Source organism: Pagrus major, chromosome 10 (genome assembly GCF_040436345.1).
Source record: "Pagrus major chromosome 10, Pma_NU_1.0".
Classification (NCBI taxonomy): Eukaryota; Metazoa; Chordata; class Actinopteri; order Spariformes; family Sparidae; genus Pagrus; species Pagrus major.
Window position 1 is genome coordinate 24,507,464 of NC_133224.1, and position 22,991 is coordinate 24,530,454.

Here is a 22,991-nt window from a genome sequence, read left to right on the forward strand (position 1 = left end):
ACTAAATTTAGAGCGCTGCCACTACTGCTGGCTTTTTCCTACATCTCTCTCTCTCTCTCTCTCTGCTAGTGTTATTACAGTAGCTCAGGATGGTCTAAATCAGCGATGGCCTTCTTGTACTTGTACTTTTGCTGTTGCTAGGGTAGGCTATACATTTGAGTAAGAATATACTGTATATCCACATTTATAATGCCTGTAAATCTTGTGATTAAAAGGGTCTGAAAAGTAAATGAGGAGAAACAGTTAGCCAACTGTGATGGAAAAATAGCTGAAAAAGTATTAACCTAACGGAAAAATTGTTGAAATGGTGGACTAAAGCTGATTGAAATAATTAAATGTGGCTAAAAGTGGGCGATAAACAGTTGAAACAGCTTAAACAGTTGAAACAGATAGCTAAAAGTAGCATTGGAAAAAGGACTGAAATAGCCTAGCTAAAAGATTATGGATAAGTAAGGGATAAATGGTTGAAATAGCTACAAATAATATATAATGGTTGAAATTGATACCTGTAGCCTGCAATTAATGGATGAACAGTTGATAGGCTAAATGTAGCCTAGCTTAAATGAATGGATATACATGTCTAAGAGTATAAATAGTTGAAACACTATGCTAAAAGAAATTGAAAAATAATTAAAACAGCTAGCTAAAAGTTAGCTTAAAGAAGGGATTAAATGGTAGAAATAGTTAGCAACTGGTAGGCCAATGGGAAAATAGTTGTTTTAATTAGCTAAAAACAATAGATAAAATGGTTGTTATAGGCTTAGTTAGCTAAAAATATAGACTAAATGTTTGAAATAATTAAAAGTAACAAAGAAACTGTTGAAACAGATCCAAAAGTAATGGATAAATGGATAAAATATCTTGTTTGTGGTGGTTGTTTAAATACAAACTTAGCCAAACAGCCCTAAACATTAGTTAATTTCTCTGAAAAAAAATGTAACATCCAATTTAATATCCACATTCATATAATTAGTTAAATATTATCCAGTTTGAAATCAATTGATATGTCGGTAACATGACAGGTGTCATTGATGAAGGTGTTCCTGACTTGGTTGGGGACTACATGTACTGTATACAAAGGGCAATAATCCATTGCAATCTCGCAACATTGCAATAAGGGATGAAAACCCTCTTAGAAACCCCTTACAAAGCTTTAACAACAAAAATAAAGTTGTGTCAGCTGCAATTCTCTTTATCTGCGCTCCAGAATTGCAGTGCACAGCCAACAGTAAATATTCTCAGTGACATCCAGCATGGGAACATGGCTCCCTCAGGGCCTGCAGACCAATCAGATACTATTTGTTTTAAATGCCATCATGTGATATAGGAGGGACCAAGGCCTAATAGGCTGCACTTACTTTATAATCCAGTCATTATATATGTTTTAATTCACTTTGCTTAGTTATATTTGCTTCATATTTCTTTACTTGGTAAAAAAAAGACAAATAAAGGAAGGCAGGTTGAGTTTGCAGCACCATGTGGAGCAGGGAAGCATGAGGTTGGGTGCAAGTTCAGTGTCATACTGTAAGCCTTGCATTTTGAAAAGTATTCAGGAACCCCATACACTAAATGATTTATCTTAAAGCTGTGAGTTGCTACTTTGATTCAAGCTCCACATTTTTTAATAGCATTTGGGATTCCACACAGCACTTTCAAAATCTAAATTGGTAGGGAAATAATGTCTGTTTATCATCTCCCTCTGTGTCCTTATCACTCATTCTCTAATGGTTCAGCTACAGTAGGTACTCTGTTATTATGTAACTGGTGGTCACCATGGGAACACGTCCCCACCAGCCCCTCCCAACCCAAACTGAGCGACTGTTCAAGACAACACATCATACACAAAGCCTCATGGGATGGTACAGCAAGTGACAAATTGCCCAGAGCCAAGTATTTCATGCTTGGAATGGAGAGCAAAGAGCACAATAACACAGTGCAATTTGTGAAATAGTGCTATTTGGTTGTATTTATTTTGTAAGATACATCATGTGAATCTATATCTGAATTAGTTTGCAACAGAAATTGATCAATTGCATTGTGACAATAACAAGTGTTGTTTGAACGGAAGCAGTACAGTGTAATTATCACATATACGCTATGTCAGGATGCTCAGGGAGACAGCTGAGTCACAACACAATGCCGTGCAATAGATCTGATTCATGTCTATGAGACTGCTTTGTGAGAATCACATAAGGACATTATGTACACTCTGTGGAAACACCAGCCTAGCTTTAATCTTTGGAGATGATTACAAGTCTATAGCAAAATCCCAAACCAAACGCAAGCCACAAACCCATTACATACTGTAAGCAACTCTCCCAGTGCCAGTAAACCTGTCATAAACTAAAACCATCTTTTTTGTGGTCATAATTAGGACTCATCCACATTCCTCAATTCAACTTTTACTTCCAGCTAAAACTCCATATTCCTATGTATACAGTGTGCTGGAATGTGACAAGTCATTCCAGATTATCATCAAAAAAAGTAACTAAAACAGCTCATATTGCATTTTCTGTCTCTCATCTTTCCCTCTCTCTCTCTCTCTCTCTCTCTCTCTATCTCTGAGTTGTTAACGGCCACATGCTAATGCACTAATTAAAATGCACCTGGTAAATAAGTGAATTAATCTCACTTATTAGAGCTTACATAACAACGCTTTTACGCCCACAACATGCTGAGTTACAGCACTAACCTTTCCCCAAGTTTGAAGCCTCCTCACTTCTGATGCATCTCTAATTGTATTCTGACAGTGACAAGATTTCCTGATCAAATAATCAAACAAAACCATCCAAATAATAGTGCACAATCACCGCAAGAACCAGCATGCTAGATAAATACGTCCACAGCAGAAAATTTAAACCAGCATGAACAGCGAATCTATCCACAAGCTCACAACAATTCAAGAGGCAATCCTCGCCTGAAACGCACTATATGATGGGTGTTTCTTTCTCTCTGAAAGTTTCACCGAACGGTTAAAAGTTGCTATGATACAATTATCAGGTCTTTCCACTTATTACTACTAAATATGTCACTTCAAACTCCTTATATCCATTCTGAACAACATACTCATTGCCTCAGCTGATATTCAGGCCCCCTTCAGTGTATTACCAACCAATGAAATCATTCTTAAGATCATTCTTCTTCTCCATACATTGTTAAAGTAACAATTTCTGTTTACATTTGATTATGGCATGCAAAGATTTCATCTAATACATTTTACACTAAACATTTACGAGCCAAAAGCATTGTTAAAAAAAATGACATTAGCCTGTCAAACCGGGAGAACTTCTCACTCATCATAACATTGTTTGTTTGGATATTGATGAATTAAAAAGGAACATGCTATAACCGCAGTACAATGTGTAATGGAATCAATGAGGAGTGGGATTTCACTCATTCAAGGTCACACAGTTGCATCCTATCGCTTCCAACTCCATGTGTTGGTTGTGTACACAGACTTGTAAGTTTGTCTTCCCAAGGGCTTCTTATACTCAGAGTAGGACACTGAGGGCCCCAGATTTGCCTCTGCCACAGACCTCTGAGGCTGCCACTGTCTGGGCAGAGACCTGTAACCAGCATGACTGGCAGTGGTGGAGACGGTGCTCCTTGTTGGGGACACAAATGATGGCAACGGAGCTCGACTCTGACTGCGGCTTATGCTCGGGCTCCAAGTTTGGTTGCCTGTTTTCTGTGGGGCTTGGTAAGAAACCTTGGCCATCCATGCTGCAGGCGGCTCGGGCAGCATTTTCCGCTGGGCTGCCAAGCGGACGTTGGAGGCAAGGGTTTGCTGAAGGTTCTGGAAAGAAAAGGCTTCATCCACCAGGCCCAGGGGATGCCGGGAGGCAGCCTCCCAGGGTGTAGGGGGTTTGTGGCCCTTCTCCAGCCAGGATGTTTGCCTTGTTGGGGGGGTTGCGGAGGCCCGTGCTGGAGGCTTGGGGGAAGAAGAAGCTGAAGCTGACTTCTGGCCTGTGAATGGTACTCTGGCTGGTGGGGAAAGGGAGTAGCTCCTGCCAAGTGCCTGTAAAGAAAGATTCAGACATGTTTGTTTTTAGTAAGGGCTCATTTTTGTTTGGCTGACTGGCCGTCTGGCCAAATCAAGTATGCTTGTAAAACGTTGGAAAATAGAATAGCTCTTTGTCAACACATTTCTTTTATGTACTGTAATACTGTAACATTGTGTTTCATGTAGCGGTTAGCATTGTGTATTTAATATGTAAAACCATTAAATAGCCAGCAAAATAAATTACTGTTAAAGTTTTTAAATGCTCAAAAAACGTATTATTCTATATTATCGTGGACTTAATTGTCCATTCCACAGTAAGCCTCCTCAACATAGAGCTTTAGTGTTTATCCAAACAGCGTGGACTGCCATCTTATTTCTTAGAACAACTGGCTTATGAGAGTGCATGGGGTTCCCAGAGTAAGCCACATTGAGCTTGTTGTCATTGGATCTGCTTTGCGAGACAGCAGCCGAAGTATGACAATGAGATGGTGAAACTGCTAAATGCACAACACTAAAATCTCCATTAGGATGCCTAGACAGCTGAGGGTTATGTGGGGTGACGAAGCAACTCTGTACGTTCATCGGCTCCGCTGTTACATTCTTTTGAATATGGCAGACAAGCAGAAAAGGCAGTGCTGCCATCATCTGGTGAAAGATGTGTAGGACCAGCAGATGGCAAGAAATGGACAGAATAGAAGTGCAGTGCAGTCCTAAAAAAAGAAAATAATGTAGCTGAATGAGTCAAAGGGGAATAAATTATCTGCTGACTCAGGAATCTGGTAGGCCTAAAATGCCTTTGGCAGCGTTATCCTGGATTAGGGCAGACACAAGAATGTACGAGTAGATTAGTAGAGAATCTAAGGTCATATTTTCATTCTACTAAGGGAGATTTCCTTTATGTCTATTATGTAGTTGCCATCCTGCAGAAATCAACATATATCTCAGAAAGGGGGCGTGAGCAGGTCTTAAGGGTTGGTGTTCACGATGGTGTGCATGCAGTAGCCTCCATTTTTGAGACAGGTGCTCAAAATAGTCTACATATACAAAAGTGTTACGGCTCTGTTTATGTAGGTCTATGGTAAGGGCATGGTAAGGATTTCTTTTGTGGTTCCAGAAAGCCTGTACCATTAATGTGTGGTCTCTGAGCACAGAATAAATTCCCTTTTATGCATAAGTAACATGTGTAAATCGATGTATGTCTGAATATTGCAACTGTTCAGATGTAAATATGTCCACAGAGTGCACTGAAAAACAAGTGTGTTTGAGAAAGAGACACATGTGTTAGTCATTGAGTAGGAGTCAAATTCCTCCAGATGCAGAAATATGCCAACTTAAGACTCCATTTGATATCAAAACTTCCAATTAACAAATAATTGCCCTTTCTGAAAATGCATGACACAACGTGGATATACATGTCAGTAGGGCCCCCCCGACTTGACCTCCATAATTATCCAGTGAGGTGGCCTGCATATTCAGTGAAGTCACCAATCTATTAATACCCTTCAAAAATTCATCATCGGGTAGTCATCCTTCAGGAATGTGCTTGTGAAGCATTCACCTCAATAGCAGTAAAAATAGGTGATTTGGATAATGAGGTGTTTCTGGACCTTTATAGAGTACATGTTGTATTTTATTGTTGAAAACTGGTTCAATTTGGATCACTGGTTTAGCAAACAGATATTAGATGTACATGTCAGTCTAATTCGATAGTACAGACTGATTTGTAGCTAAACAAGTTTTTGTCTGAGCAAAGAAAAGAAAATCTCTCATTATTTATTGTACAGATGGAGATGTGGTGAAATTCCACCTTGGATTTGATTTGAATTGAAAGATGGAAAGAGAAGAGACTAGAAATAGAAGAAACCCAAAAAGCATGCTCAAAGGAAAAAAGAAAGGAAAGCCAAACAAGGATAAAAGACATTTTAATGGCACTGCAGTGAATCATACAGAAAGTGCACTACGAAGAGAAGCACACAAAGGAAAGGGAAAAAGAAAACAACATGAAGAACAAAAGCAGCCCTGTACCAAAAATATATTTGTGAACATCACCAGGCTGGTTATTCTTTCAATAAATCTTCTTTTGTTAATCATCTATTCATATAAAACAAAAGCAGGAGAAGAGTGACACTACTAGAGCGGGCAACGCTATATATTTTTCTGTTATCAGAAAAAAAAATACTATGAGGGCCTGTGATAAAGTACCTTTCACTGGCTTAAGTTGAAATTTAAGCCTACTATCTCTGGACCTCAGCACTCCCTCCCACAAGGCAGTTTAAATATAGTGCCTAACATGATGCAACAGCTGTTAAAAAGCTTAAAATAAAATTAACCCACTTAAGTAGGTCTTGTGGGAAAGCCACCGAAGAATAAATTATTTACTAATAAAACATTTGAAGTTCAAGCAAGACAGAGCTAGTTGTCACTTTTTGTAAGGAGTAATGCCGTTTTCACCAGCCTTTGCTTGAAACCCCACAGAGATGTTACATAATCCCTCACTTATGACATCACTGACATAGCAAATTTAGCCTTCTGCTTGGTATCATTACGCTCCACAGACCCGCCCCGCTCCCTCACTATTTTTTATTTTTACTTTATTCATTCAGTTGGTTTATTTTTATCCAACTTGTACTGTATTTTTAGTTGTTTTTCGTTTGATTGTTTATCAAATAAGATTAGGCATTAGGCACTTCATATTTTCTTCTTTTCAAAAACCAACTTCCTGTTGTCACTGACCATTCGCTTCTGATTGCATTTTTCTCACCACTTTTCTTTCATTTCTGACTGAACATCATGCTCCCCTACATTCTTATTTTGCCACCACTTTAGATTATTATCTTGAAAATTACATTTATCCATAGTGTTTGATCTATAGTTTCCATATGCATCATTATCTATTAACATGTCAAAATGCACAGGCTTTATAAGCATCTGTTTGGATCATTTATGTCTCATAAAATATACTTACATCCCATTCTTATTATTATGTTCTTAACCTTTGTGATTCCATTTGCATTACCTCGGACAACTTTGAATACCATAGTAATTGCAAAAGCGAGTTTATGTTTTGAAATAGTCCACTTGGCAGTGGACTGCAAGAGCACCAACCCATTGACTCGAGCAGACACTAAGCATGTCAAGAATCTACCAGAATCACTCTTTATCAACTGCTGTTGGCTTCCACACCTGAGCTGAGCTCTTTTTTGCTGTAAATTTAGGTTTCGGAGCAGCCACACTATTGCCACCTGCTGCTGATTCAGGTCTTGCAGCTACAGGAAAACTAGGAGCAATGTAGCTACTGGGAGGCGGTGGCTGGTAAGGTACTGAGGGAGTTGCCAGATAGGGAGGGCTATTGGCAGGTGGGTAAGGGGCCTGCGGTGCCTGTTGGTAGGGAGAGTTTGGAGACTGAGGAGCTTGGGTATGATAAGCGGGTGGGGAAGGTTGCTGATACTGTTGGTTATATGCTTGCTGGTATGGACCGCCAGGAGGTTGTGGATAAGGGTTAGAGGGAGGATAAACTGGGTTTTGCTGGTAGTGGCCATCATGTATCATAGGTTGCATGGGCATCCCATAAGGTTGCTGGGGGTATGGGGCATTAAATGGTCCAGCTGGCTGGACAGGGGCCATTTGCTCATATCTAATTGGTTGGTTTTCAACAGGAGGGTTGGGAGGTAAAGAGTCTGGCTTAGGTGCAGGGGGCTTGTTAGCCTCTGCTGCTGGGCCGAAGGTAAAGAGTGAGGAATTTAGTTGATAGGGTTGATGCTTCATAACCTCTACAACACTGAGGGGTTTAGGGGCAGGCTTTTGCTTCGCTTTCTCTTTTTTCTTGGTTGAAGGGCTACTTGGAGGGGGCTGCTTTGTTGCTGCTGGGGGATAAAGAGGAGACTGAATAGGATTATATGCCCGTGTAGGTGGAGCACGTACATTAGGTGTATATTTCCACTCAGTTGGTAAGGAAGCAACTGGCGATGTTGATCGGCTTGCCTTGTTTGCTTGCACAGTCTCAGAGTCCACAACAAACTTCTCCATACGAGACTGCCTCTTGGCAAACATATCAGCTCCTTTCCCTCGGACGGCTGGCATCTCAAAAGCTGAACCTTGAGATGATGGGTTTAAGACAGTGGCCATTGGGTTGATGGGTGATGAAGATCTCTGACTAAAGGTAAATGAGTGTATTCGCTGTGGTGGGGGTGGTGGGGTCCGGTTTTGTGGGGCATTTTGTGGTGGATTCCAAGGCTTTGGAGAGGGGTGAGTGTTCACCATTGATGTAGAAACATTCACAGGTGTTTGCTGTGACTGTGGTGCCCAGGCACTCACAGGTGTCTGAGGCTGTGGCTGAGCTGAAGGCCATGTACTCATTGGTGGCTGTGGTGAAGAATTTGAAGTGGACTGTTGCCAGTTTGGCTGTGGTGTGGGCTGTGGTGTGGGCTGTGGTGGAACGGGCTGAGCCCAAGGTGGCTGATGTTGGGTCTGATTTTGCTCTTGGGCCCAAGAACTCATTGGGTTCTGACTATGTTCTGAAGGGTGCTGGGCCCATGATGGTTGGGACTGAGCCTGGGCAGGTACTGGCGCCCATGGATTCAAATTGGCTTGGGGCTGTGCTGGAGGTTGTGCTTGGCCTGCTTGGATCCAAGGTGGCTGAACTTGTGCTTGAGATTGTGATGGAGGCCATGCATTCATTGAAGGTTGCTGTTGCTGTTGAGGCTGAGCTGAGACCCAAGTTGGTTGAGGCTGAACTGGTGCTTGGGCCTGTGGCCATGCTTGTTGTGGAGCCTGATGCTGTGGTTGCTGAACCCATGGTGGTTGTTGCTGAGATTCTGGTTGACCCTGTTGAACCCAAGAGGGTTGTGCTTGAGACTTTTGCTGGGGTTGTTGCATCCATGGTGGCAGAGGCTGAGATTGTGTTTGTGATGGCTGTGCCCATGGTGCCTGGGGCTGCTGCTGCATTGGCTGGTCTTGAGGCTGACCCCAAGTTGGTTGCATTTGCTGCAGATTTGCCTGCTCATTAGAGTGTGTCCAGGGTGGCTGAACCTGTGGCTGAGACAGTGTTTGCTCTTGAGGCTGTGCCCAGGGTGGCTGAACCTGTGGCTGAGACAGCGTTTGCTCTTGAGGCTGGGCCCAGGTCGGCTGAGCATTTGTTGGAGCCTGTATTTGCTCTTGAGGCTTACTCCAGGATGGCTGGTTTGGAGGGGTCCAAGTATTTGTGGGGGTTTGAGGCTGTGCTTGGGTCTGGGTAGGTTGACGTGTCACCCAAGGTGGCTGTTGTGGTGACTGAGGTGGTTCCTGTGGCTGCACTTGAGCTGGATGCCAAGAATTGGTAGATGGCTGCTGTTGTGCTTGTGTTTGTGCTGCAGGCCAGCTAGTCACAGGAGCAGGCTCGGGCTGCACGGTAGAATTCATGTGACCATGTTCTTCCTGTGCTGGCAGAGGCTGTTGTTGAGATTCAGGCTCCGGAAGAGTCCATGTGGGTTGTTCCTCTCTGACGGAGCTGGCAGGAACCTCCTGGGGGGCAGGGGGGGGAGAAGGCTCAGGGGCAGGTGCAGGAGTTGGCTCTAGTTCTGGAGCAGGAGTAGCCTCTGTGGTGGGGGCTACAGCAGGTGTGGATACACTATTTTCAGCTTGTTGAGGCATGTCCTGGTTGGTCACTTCTGTCTGTGGGGACCAAGGAAGAGCACTAGGGTTGATCACAGGCTTCGGAGCCACTGGTGGAGGAGTCTTGTGTTTAACTGAGGACTGGAGGAAATTACAAGCCTCAGCTCCAAGGCTAAGGTAGTCTTCCTCAGGTCCTGACTCAAAACCCAACTTCTTGTCACTCCTGTTGAGGAGGTTTAGCAATACTGGGTTAGGGGATACTTTTGGTGCTTCCTTAAACGTGAACATGGGCTTGCCAGTGTTTCTTTTCCTTGCTTCTGACAAAACGCCAGTTTTAATCGCAGGGGTAGAAATGCGCTCATCCCGGGAAGCTATCTGCTCTCCTTGGCCTGCGGAATCTTGATTGGTCCCACTCATTGCGGGAGAATAAGGGGTAGTCGTCATGTTCTCTACTGAGAAAGGCTTTGCAGAACGATTGCTGAAAGAACTCTGTATTTCACAGGTTTGATGTTGGACTGCGCCATTGATATTTGTAGAATAGTGCTGCATTTGCTGTTGCTCTTGATGGTAGTCTTGCTGCTGCTGATATATTTGCTGTTGTTGATAATGCTGTTGTTCATACTGCTGCTGCTGATACTGTTGTTGGTATTGTTGTTGTTGTTGTTGGTAATTCTGTTGTTGCTCATAGTACTGCTGCTCTTGATATTGCTGGTACTGCTGTTGCTGTTGGCTTTGCTGTTGGTACTGTTGTTGCTGTTGGCTTTGTTGGTGTATATTTACATCCATGTAAGCGTGGCCCTCTGTTGTGGACTGCATGTAGGAGTGCTCCACTATCTTCTTTTCAGTCTCCTGTATTCCTTCCACTGGGATCCCTTGGCGTCTGAGCTCCTCATGTTCAGCTGAAATCTCATCCATTCTTAGACGTCGTTGGGCAAACATTTGGGCACCCTTGCCTTTGGTTTCGGGCAAACATTCCATCTCTGCTTGGTTGTTCAGGTTCCTTTCAATCTCAAGGAGACCCTTATCAAAGTTGATAGTCAGCACACCTTTGCTGCTATGGGCATTAGTGAGGAAATTCTTGTCTACTTCAGAAGCGTTAGGAGCCACAAGGGTAAATTCAACAGTATGGGTTTCTTGCTTGTCGTCGTCGTCTTCCTCGTCCTCTTCGTCACTGTACTCTGGCTCGTCTTCTCCTGTGCCGTAGCTGACAAGTGTGTATCTCTTGGCCCTCTGCCGATGTTTCTTGAACATCAACACCCCCTTGTTGTTGGGGTTGGGCGGAGCAGCCGTAAGAAGGAGAGCAATACGTTTACATTTGGACTTGGCCTCTTTCACCTGCTTCTCAGACAGACTCTCGCTACGCCTCAGCCCTGTATAGAGAAGGAAAAGAGAGTTCAGCGATTAAAATAAAGAGCCCTAGACAGGTGAATCAATAGAAATACTTCTCTAGGATGAAATCACCTGAAATTATAGGTATTAATAACATGCAGTGGAATAAAGATCAACTCATATAATTTATTTAGTTTGGAGTTCACACAAAACTTCAAAGCAGTTTTTGCACACTGTATCTCCACATGTAATTATAGTTGACTAAACTTACTTTTTAAATGTGAACGTGGAAAGCTTTTTTGACATGCCCATCCTGAATATCAGGCAAAAATACATTTGTGTTTCATCATATAAACCGCATTTTCTTTTAGCACTCATCTGACGAGTTAAAATAGATCTTGCACTAATAACATGGTGACAGATGTGACAAAATTAAGTTTTGAAACAAAGTTAAGCCAAGCACAAAGCAATTCATTTCAGCAAGTAACATTACAGTGATATCAACCTGCAAATAAATACGTTTTAAAAATACATTTTACATTCTCAGTAAGAGCAGAAGCAGTAATGACAACAGACTAATAAACTATTAATACAATATGCACTGTTAAACTGGTCTGAACACACAACAAATATGCTGTAAGCTAAGCTATTGACTGATCACCCCACATGAGAAAAATCACTCCATCTATTCTTATATTCATCCATTTAAAGCCATGTATTTTTTCTCATTTGTGATTGTATTATTTAAAATTTGCTCATTTATTCATGAAGATAAAACATCAACCAATAAAGCAACAATGAAATTCTGAAATCCATGTCTAATATCTTAAGTTGATTCACAGACAATGAACCAAAGATTAAAATAGCCTGCATGCAATAAATCCACCAGGACCACAGCGTCTTTACCAGTCCTTATCTGTAAGTTCACAAGCTGTCCACTTCAAACCTTCTGTTGTTCTTAAATCTGTCACACTTGCTGACACTTGCCAGTCCGATAACAGACATCACACGACAACTCCAATCTCAAACGATCCAACAATTCAAGGCAGTAATAAAAGAACAGTAGGCTTACGTTTTTATAATCCTGCAAGACTAACCTGAAGGTGGAGGAGACAGCGGGAGTGAGCAACAGAGTCACTTTTTTAGCTCAGTTAAAGCACTCAGTTTGAAAGGATCAGGTAACGGGCTAGGGGAGCACATGTTGGTGTCTGTCAAAGGGCCACTTCTGCAGGCATCATCAGCGTGCTGGTGTTATATTTATGTCTTCAACACAGCTCGGAGGAACGCCTCAGTATCCATATTCATCATCAAGCCTCTTCAAATGGATAGTTTAAGATGTTTTATAAAGTGTAGTAGCTTCTCAGGCTTGATCAATTCAGCGTTTTTTTTTTTTTTTTTACATCTCTTTTTTCTTTTGATTCTTTATATATTGTTTTTGTTGAGTGGCACCATCCTATCTGCACTGTGCCTCCCTACTGTCACTTTGTTTCTGTCGTCATTCAGGTTAGACCCGGATGTATCTGCTTCCATTCAAAGGAACGAGCGCCCTCCTCCAACTGCATACTATTTTGAGGAGCACACACACTGGACATCAGGCCTTGGAATGCACACATGCTGTTGACAAATGCAATTTAGTGTTGCCCCATTAGCTTGCAGATTCCATCTTCTAGATCTAGATCTGCATTACCCACACACTCAAAGAAAGAATGCACACCAGGACATGACTCCATAGTACAAATGGAAATGGTCTCCAGATACTTACTGGCGTGTTTTGCCCGATGCTTGTTGGGTTTGTCTTGATCCCCCTCAGAATCAGAGTCCTGCTCTTCAGCTGGTGTCACCTCATCTGAGGGAATTCCAAATGAGACAGTAAAAGACCCGGGAACTCCCTCGCAGCACCCTCCTCCTTCTTCTCCTTCGCTCTGGGATCCAACACTTCCACTGACCCTGGAGCCACCCACACTCAGGATGCCCCTCCCTGCTCCTGATGCTTCTGACTGCTGCAAAATGACCTCCACCTGCCCCAGCATCGAGGGGGAGCTGAGCACCACCCCACGCTGGCCGAGTGGCTCTCTGACAGAGCTCGGCACATAGTGTGATGTGGTGGTGGTGTGGATCGTCTCAACAGTCTCTCTGTTTGAGACTTCTCCCTGGATCCCAATGGCACTACCAAGAGAGGTGCAGCCCCCGACATCATCTAAGGTTTGCTCAGACAGCGACACCTGCAGCTCAACCATGTCCCCAGGGGAGAAACACCGCTGCTCTTCATCATCATTGTCCTTAAAACCAGGTTCTCTGCCTCTTCGATCTCCAGATGAGGGAACATGTAGCTGGGTGGAAAGCAGCTGGGGGCCCCTGGGAAATGCTGTGTCGCTGTCTGACTCCCCATAGTAGGCCTCATCCTGGGACTCAGATATGTAGAGTTCCCTTGGGCTTTGGGACCTGTTCTTTGGGGAGAAGATGTGGAGTGTGGTGCTCTCTAAAGCCACAGCAGAAGACTCCCTCTGACCACAGTATGTCTCTTCTGGTTCATAGTCTTCTGGGGGGATGGAGCAGTATCTTTCAGAGGAGAAGGTAGAACAGGAATGAGTGAGTGGTGCAAGTTATTTTAGTTCAATAACCACTGTTGGTAATTAATAATAATAAGTCATATCATTTGTTCTTTAAACAGAGAGTTGAGTGAATTTCAGACTCATTCATTTAAACCATTTATTTTAATATCATCTAACATTTCTTTCTATTTTACTTCCATATACCAGACAGGTTTCATATTCACACAAATCTACGTTTTTGCTCATTTTAATTACAGTACTATTTGAATAAGCAGTACATTATCACTGAGGAATGGAGCCATTGGATTGTTGAGGATGCAAAGCCTGTCTCCCATTGCTCAAGTTGTCAAAATAATCAAGTAGATTTAATCTGCACGCAGCAAGTTAAATGAAAGGGTCAGGCCACTGAAGAGGAAAGTAATCATGCTTCAACATCGTTCCGCCTAATTTCTACTTTCAAGGTCGGCAAGGAATAGCATAGCAGAGTCTCATTATGTCTGACTGCAATCATTGAATTTCAGTCAATTAGACTTCAGTGACTAGTCCGTATGAGTGACATATCATAATTTGATAGCCACAAGCTTGGGCCAATTGCTACATGATTCTAAAAAACACTGTGCTGTGCTTGTAGCCACAAAGAACATTACTTAAAGTAAGAAAACATATAGATTCAACTTTAGTATGCCTTTAAAACAACTGTTTGTTCTGCAATTTAAATGTGGGCTCACAAAGGTGCACGCAGCAGCATGTGAGAACATGTCACCCTGATAAACACACTGGCAATACCCACTGAGTAATTTCTGAGCAGCTGCATATCAATCAAGGCACACAAATCTGTAACACAGTGGCCAAGCCAGTTGGAAGGTCAGCACGGCTGACACACATGAACTCACTAATACACACACTGACAAGGATGCATAAATGCTACATACATAGACAGAGTGGTTCACTGAACTATGCAAAAGGGCACAGGTCATAAAACAACATGCTATCTAAATGCTAATACAGTGGCGCAATATTCATTTTGCATTGCTGCCGTGAAGAACATACAGCACTGTATGGCTCACTTGTCATGTACACATATTGTAGTATAAAGTGTACTGTAGAAATGGACAGACATTTTTAAACTTGTTATTATGTTTATGTTGTATTTACTGCAAATGACCGATTTCTTTTTGTATCACTTTACTATCATTAATTAAATGGGTGGTATGTGGCACTACCTTTTAAGAAGGAGCTGCAGACAGTCGATCGACGTGTCGATGAGCGCAAAGGCTCGTAAGAGGGTAAGATCAGCACACGGCTCTCCATTGAGTGACACCACCTCATCACCTTCCTGCACTCCGGCCAGGAAGGCACGACCACCTTCCTCTACCTGTGGAAGACAAATCATATTAAGAGGGGAAAAAAATTAAAACAGTCACATCACATACTACATCAGTTTCTATTATCAACTTAGGTGACCTCTTCACTAAGAGATCATAGCCATTAGTATCCCAACTCCACAAACACAGTCTCTCAGATAAAGATTTGTGAGACTTGCCTGATAACCTTCACACACAGCCCAGCTATGACAGTTCTTCTATTTAAAGGAAGGTAAAATCAATCATCTTTGAGATGTCAGCTGCTACTAAGCTCACACTACAGGAGCTTTTCCGCCAAGTCAGTGTCACAAATTCATTTTTATCTGGGAAAGCAAGAGGACAACAGTATTTTAGCAGTATTTTTGGTTCTAAAAAGGAGTAAACATACAGTACATTACACATTTTCCTGAGAATATTATGAAAAGAGTCTACTTTTAAGTGGTGCATAGATACAAGAGTAGGGCTGTAAATAATAATGATGTAAGCAAAACAGAACAATTGTGTAAACAGTAGTTTATGTTAGCACTAAGCTAAGTGCAGCGCATGGGGCCTCCACAGATAAAACGAGGCTTCTTCGGATTGATAAATGGGTTGCCCCCTTTGACTGGTATTAAGTTGAAGCTAGGCAATGGATGATAATGACAATAAGTACATCCTAAGTGAGTCAGATGAAAATACATTTGCAGGCTGGATCATTAATATCTGAGAAATATTAAATGGACTTGCATTTCTATAGTGCTTTTCCAGTCTACTAACCACTCAAAGCGCTTTACAACACTTGTCACATTCACACGCACACACATTCATACACCGATGGCAGAGGCTGCCATGCAAGGTGCCAACTGCTCATCAGGAGCAATTTGGGGTTCAGTATCTTGCTCAGGGACACGCAACATGCAGCTTGGGGAGCCAGGGATTTGAACCAGATTACTAGAAGACCTGCTCTACCTCCTGAGCTACAGCCCCCCCAGTATTATTAAAGGAAGATTATGGAAGGTGAGTAGTTGCCTTTGGAAATTAAATATAAAAGCATAAGATCAATGAGTCACTATAGAGTAAAGCAACTTAGTGCAATTCACATAGCAACAATCACCATCACTGATATTGAAAACACTGGCGGGCTGTACCTTGTATTTAACCATGCAGCTGCACATTACTGCTGTAGCCCCGCTCTGTGCAGATCCATTTAAAGGGCACCTCTTTACACAGTTAAACTAATGACTGATGGTTTCATTCCCTTGTAATTGGATCTTGAGGCCTATGAAATGGTTCATTAATAAGAGAGTTTAATAAGGAGAAATACCCCATACATATTACACAAAAGGCCACTTACACAGGAAGGGGGATAAATGATTACTTAGGTATGTAATTAGAGGACATGCTCTCAAGAAGACATTTTTAAGGTTCGCTTATTTCCTGAGATTGGTAACCATTTGAGACGTGTTACTAACTTGTCAACTGTCAATAAAGACAAAATGCCATGAAAATAATCTTAAGATTTTGCAAAGATAATGCTCCACAACTCTATTCATTCACCATAATGAGGTTGTGTATCCTAATCTATGTCTTCGCTATTTACCCTTAAGGATTGATTAACACAGTTATATTTATGATGCATACGTTAGAGTGAATACAGGTTAACCCTTGATGACACATGCTATTCTGCAATTGATCATGCTAATGTCTCTTTACAACCATGGCAATGTTACTTCAGGTTGATTTATTTCATCACAACGGTAGCCTACTAAACAAAAACAGTCTCAGTTTCTTAGGTTAAAGCTGCTGTCAACTTCCTGGTGGGCAGCAGTCACATCAGTTGCGAAACTGCAAAGAGGTCAGTGCTCAGGCATTTCTAAAATTGTGGCTATCAATCTCCATGTTTATTTTAACAGAAAAACACACATTAAGTCTAAGTTGCTTTCTCATTCCTTACTGGATTGTCATATGTTAAAAACGCTCACTTTTCTAATTTAGTTTATTGATGGAATTATCTAAAAAAGTCTCAAACCAAATAATCTCACCACACAAAGTTTTATCTCGAATATCTTTTTTGAATTTCACATGATCACCAATCAACTCCACGAGAACATGCGTGCAACTCAAGACACTTGCAGTAAGACAACCTTGTCACTAGATGGCACTGCAGACACACACATCTTTTACTGCTGAGGGAGGAAGAGGAGGATCCCTGCATGAACATAACATCAGCATAGGTAAACACACACACAAACATTTCATGCAACAAATTCAAAGCATAGATTCAGAGATTTGCTACACCAGAAACATATTCTAACACATCCTGATGAAACAGTTCACCGTCTTTCTGGCAAACCTTTGATGCTTGTTGAATTTTATTTCATTACTTGTAGTTTAAATGCAGATGCAACATCAAATCCTACTTTTCAGCAAGTGTTCCATCATATACTGTATATTTGTAAGGAGCACTACGCTCACTGCCTATTTACTATATAAGCTAAAACACATAAGCCCTAAGTCTAATATAAGCAACATCCTGGGCAATAAAAGGAGTGTACTTTCCTATATATACAAAAATATTTTATGAGTTACTTTACAGAGCTGAGGGAGAAAACCCCTCTGAGTTTTTAATAGTTAACAGTGTGCAAACAGGCCCTATAAGGCAGCCTGTGTGCCTGTCTATTGGGACTCACTCCTCACTACAGGGAGGACGGTTTGCCTGGAACGCCACGGCAACCGCTCGTGCTCCCAAAAAAGGAGGGGAAACATTTATCGTTGTCTCTCCTCGCAACACAAAGATACACAGACAGTCAGGCGATGTTCAAAGGAGGCAGATACGGCCTCATTCGTGTTTGTCATACGCTGCTTGGAAAGAGAAACACAGCCTCTAGTAATGGGGCGGGAAAGGATAACAAATAAATGCTACTGTGTGTGTCAGAAGAGGAGAGCATAAACAGTGTGGGCCTGTTCTTTTCTAATAAAGTGCTTTCCAAACTTACCACTGACATCATGTGGGGCCACAATTAAACAACATTATATGCACACGTTATCCTTGGTTGCCCATTTTCAAATTATCTCCTTAATAGGCTTCAACACAACAGAAAATCGCAGGAAACACAGAACTGCATAATGTGTGCACATAGCCCCCGGTGGTTCCTGCTCTTCACAGCTTTAAGCAATTATGTTTTTACATTTAAGGGAAATATTTTCCAGCTGCCTTACAGGTAACGCTCACACCATGTGTGAGGATAGGCAATGTCTTTATCCACTCATCTGTTCTTTTTTGTATTTGAGGAGAGGTGAAGAGAGATTTTTAGGGCTAGAGAGTGATGTACTCTACCATATGTTGCTACTAGCTCATTTCTAACGGCCCTGGGTATACTGCTAATGCAATTAATACAAATACAACTTCTAAACCCAATAAATAATAAAATCAATCACAGATCCAAACATACATTCCCACCCACTGCCAACAATTTCCAACTAATTGCAAACACATTGCATTGTATTATGCTGAGTTATACTGTATTAGGGTGTCCAGATGCCTTTATTTACTCTTTACATTAAGCTTAGCTCAAACTACTTTAGACAAACCTTGCTTAATTTAGTTTTTTCTTTTATAACATATGTAATATCTGCCGTGAGGGATCTCTCAGTCAAAACAACAAAAACAAAACAACAGTTTGGTGACACTGTGAAGTAGCGTGGGATCCTGGGAGTTGATGTCGTCATTTGTAAAATCTGTCTGGGGTGACTCGGGCATGGACAAAGTTATGTTTTAGAGTTTTATTTGCGTACTATTTAATCACGTTTGCCAAATTTTTTGATTAAAGTGTAACTTCACCAATTTTACACATTAAAGTGTGTTTTCCTGGTCTTGGGGAGTATTACTGCATATGTGAAAAGAGAAGTATAAAGCCTTTTGTGGTTTCAGAGGAGGTTGCATGTAATCTGAGTTAACCCCAGTGATGTCGCTCAGAGGTTAACATGCATTCTGGGTAATGTAGGCACCAGGTTTGGAAAAGGAAGAAGAATGTGTGGAATAAAAAGGTGACATCTCTTGTTCTGCTGTATCGATTTGGATCATTTACTTTAAAACTGTCCATTACGAGTCCACAGGTGTTAAAGGAGTGCAATGTTAGACCAGAGGACTGTTTTTCAAAACCTGGTGCCTACATTACCCACAATTCAACTTAGCCACTGAGTGACATTACTGGATGTAATTTATCTGATTACATGCAGCTTTCTCTGGAGCCACAAAAGGCTTCATGCTACTTTTTCACACATGCAGTAGTACTCCATGAGACCTGCAAACACACTTTCATTAGTAAAATTGGTGGAGTTACCCTTAAAGCTCCCTCATACTGTACACCTCACTATAAAAGCAATTCTAAAATGATTTACTGTTATTGCACTGTTATGTTATTCTATTGTACATATTGAATTTCATGTACTGCAACTGAGAGACTGCTGTATAAGCTTGTCATTGTACTGTATGACAACTAATCTTATAACAACTGAAGCATTATTACCATATATCTCTTTATTCATAATCTTGTGAGTTACATTGAAGTCCAGCTGGGCCTGACTTTGGGCGGCACTGGCAAAGAGCATTCATAGCTGGGATCACTGCAACTCATAACTATATCCTCAAAATATGAAGTCGTTGGAGACCTGGCCTTCATCTGTTTAGATGATGTGTAATAGAAAAAGGGGAAAACTTGCACAGTCATCATGTGAGGTCACTGTTTTCTCCCAGAGCCAGGATGTAGATGTTTTGCTGAGAAACACAATGCCAAAAACATCCAGTGATGGAAGGAGCTGTGAAGTACTTTGTTTACTCTGGAAAAAAAACGGCACTGAATGAATGCAGCAACCCTATTTAGCGGATTGTTTGGCAGCTTAATAAGGTTCCTATGGTGCACTATTAGGACTGAGGCATCTGCGACAAGAGCCCTCTTTGCTCTGTGAAGGGCAAGATAACCCAGGGGAGGGATAGTTGTAATTCAAGCTGTGAATATAATTTAATGGAATGAGGATAACGTTTGGATTAGGTCTTACTAGACTTGCATTAAGATTACAGATTTTTATCATTCAGTGCTCATTAACTGATCTGATGCATGTTGACGTTCCACATACCAAGATGGCATACCTTAGTAATTAGCAGTCCAAAATGTCTCCTGTTCAGGTTGGATTCAAGAAAATAATTTTTCTGGAATATCACCCAAAACAAGCATAACGCTGTTACCATAGATCAAATTTAAATTATTCCATGTTTTTCTAGATGTGAGTATTTGTGGGTCACCACTTGTAAAATCTTGTATTATGCCGTTTCTGTAGCTTTAAAAAGAGTGACCTCATCAACTTTGTACTCGAGCCAGGACTCCAAGAAAAATACTGCTCTCCCTTATATGGAGAGAACCTTTTAAGAGTGGATACCCCGTGCCCTTACACTGTACTGCCTGTCAGTACACTGAACAATCACTTTGTCCCAGAAACAAAACACACTTCCCACCACATTCAACAGAAGCTTTAAAACAAAAACACATTTTATCAGACACGGGAGAGCCTCTGGGTTAAGAGTCTTTGTCATGATCTTGGTATGTTTGCTTTTTTTTTTACTTTTAACTAACAGACTTGGCTCTCTGCCCTTCCTAGGAGAAGAGTTGGAGGTATGTTTAGAGTTATGCCTTCCAGATGAGGTGGACTGAAACCCCCAGATGTCCTTGTCTGAAGCATCATATGTAGCTACTTGACTGTAAAAGGCCAGACACTTAAAAGCAGTGAATCACAGTTATCTTATGTAACATACGAGAACACTTAAGCTAAAACTTACAGTTAAGTTTCAAGAAAGATTGAAGCTGAGGCAATAGACGTAGGGGCATTCCCCTAGAGACTTTCACAGTTATTTTTCTCATGAAAACCTCACTGTTTGTCTTGTGCTGAATCATTTTTCCATATGGTGTACAACACCTTGTTGAGGATTTGTATATGTGTGATTCAGCATGTTTGGAAGGTTGCTGTCAATCTACGGGAATTACTTTGGCTAGATTTTAATTGGATCGTAAAGTCATCTGTTAGCATACATTTGTGATTTTGTCTGTTTGTCTTTCAGCACAAATTATGGAAACATCTTCAACGTAGACCAACAGTATAACGGTATAAACTTATTATCACTTAGTACATGCTTTCATTTTGATACAAACCACTCACATCAACAAGATATTTAGTCTCTTAAAGTCACCTAACCAGATGTAAATGAGCTCATTTGAAGCCTCGGTGGATCTGCATCCACTTGTTTGATTAATCAATTGATCAATTGTTTTAAACGAGTTAAGCGTCTGTCATTAAAATGATCTATTGATGCTCTCAGAGCACTTTCTTCTGCTGGAGCTTTGATGTCGCAGGAATGCAGCTAAGAGAAACATTTACGTGTTCACTACACGGAGGACAAGTTGATGAGGGATCCATGCAGCTTGAGTACATGCGGACATGCATCCCTATACCATATATAGAGCCTGAGCAGCTCTTCACAGTAAAGACATCTGGCTTTACCCTTCTCAGTGCACAGCTGTTTGTATTTCTGCATTCGTCTGACATTTTTATTTGAGCTTTTTACATATTCAAGACCAAATGTGTGCCTTTAAAGATTATAAGAGGGAATTTATGAGAACTAATGTGCAATAAAACTTACTGAATGTAACCTAATCTTATTGGAGCTTATTTTATGATTCATACACTTACAGAAAGGCTCATTAATTGTAAAGGTAGATACTGAATTGAGGCACATATCTGCTGCCATAGGCTCTGCAGTATCTGGTGATATCATGCATAGAATGTATGTAAAGTTATGTTGTCATGAAAAGGACTTAAACCAATATGTGCAAATTATTATTAAGATATATCAAGGTGTGATAGATTGGTAAAAGTATGAAGAGTTGACATGCCAATAACAGCCTGATTCAACAGTATTATCCATCTGTACTGCCTCAAATTGTTTGGCGTCTTCATACTGTTACCTATAGGGTTTATTACCACACTATCAGGCTAAACAAATATTACAACCTATAATTTGCCTACCCTCCTCTCTGTCATTTATTTGAATGTTCTTTTCAAGTGATATCTGTAGGGTCATATCCTTGTTTCAGCCACCTTTTTGTCTGTTTGCATTGGTATTCCCGCACATACCTTTCACTGTCCAGGGTGGTTGCCTGTCTGTACAATGCTTTGCTTTCTCGCTGAAGTCTTCGTGAGTGATAACAGATCACACTGCTCTCAGCCTTCACACTCTCTCTTGGCCTTGACCATATAAGGGTCCCGAGGAATCTCGCACCAAAACATGGCCAACGCACACAAAAATGCAGCGACACGCACCGCTCCGAATAAATTCTCTCCCATCAGAGTTTCAGTTAAATGTTTTCACTGAGTTACTCAGACAAACTTAATAAAAACTGATACCAATGATGTGGAACTCGAGGTCCAATCTAGGAAATGTATAAGATCTCCACGATATGATTAATAAAACTTTCATCAGGCTGTTTTTAACATCTTTGCAGTGAGAGACCAGTAACAAAAACCTGGCATATTCCTGTTTTATCTCAAATTACCACTTTAGTATTAGTCAGTGTAACGCATAGACAGACAGACAGACAGATAGATACCTGGGAGACTAAGAAAGGTCTATAGGTGTCCCCCTCTCCCTCTCGCAAGGTGAATCCCCAGGGCGCACCACCACGCAGCGTCACGCAGATGTAATCCCCGGTGCCCATGCTGCGCACAACTCCTCAGCCAAACCTCCACAGCGCAGTCATCGAGCTGTCAGCCGGACCAGCAGCACTTTGCAAGAACCACCTCCACCACACCGCTGTATAATCCCCATCATCTGAGTTCTCCCTCAGTCCAGCCCGCTCAGAAAGACGTCACGGCGCACGGACCCGCCTGCAGGCGTTGCATGCAACTGGTGGTTTGTCATGGAGAGCCATTGGACCATTTCACGCTCTGTCTAACATCCCCGAGCTGCAGCATTCTGATAAACCTGGGAGAACTGCTACATGATACTCTGAAAACTAAATATCCTCAACATCCTGTGGAAAGTAGCCATAAAGCCACAAAAGCATAGATAAATAGCAAACAGCCTCAGCAACATGAGAATATTATTGTTAATGCAGATAGTTGTAT

At 41.5% G+C, this 22,991-nt stretch overlaps 1 protein-coding gene across 2 annotated transcripts; it reads right to left on the reverse strand.

Moving 5' to 3' along the window:
- Nucleotides 1-1,939: 1,939 nt before the first annotated feature.
- On the reverse strand, nucleotides 1,940-22,582 carry synpo2a (synaptopodin 2a). 2 transcript variants are annotated; one of them, XM_073474929.1, is made up of 5 exons: nucleotides 22,475-22,582; nucleotides 14,697-14,848; nucleotides 12,684-13,480; nucleotides 7,925-10,962; nucleotides 1,940-4,018 (listed from the first exon to the last, which is right to left on the reverse strand). In XM_073474929.1, exons 1-5 carry the CDS (start codon nucleotides 22,580-22,582, stop codon nucleotides 3,419-3,421), a joined length of 4,695 nt encoding a protein of 1,564 aa, XP_073331030.1. In that variant the 3' UTR covers nucleotides 1,940-3,418. The 2 variants fall into 2 exon arrangements, with proteins under 2 accessions (XP_073331030.1, XP_073331029.1); XM_073474928.1 differs by lacking the exons at nucleotides 14,697-14,848; nucleotides 22,475-22,582 and having other exon boundaries at nucleotides 7,985-10,962; nucleotides 12,684-13,221.
- Nucleotides 22,583-22,991: the final 409 nt, after the last annotated feature.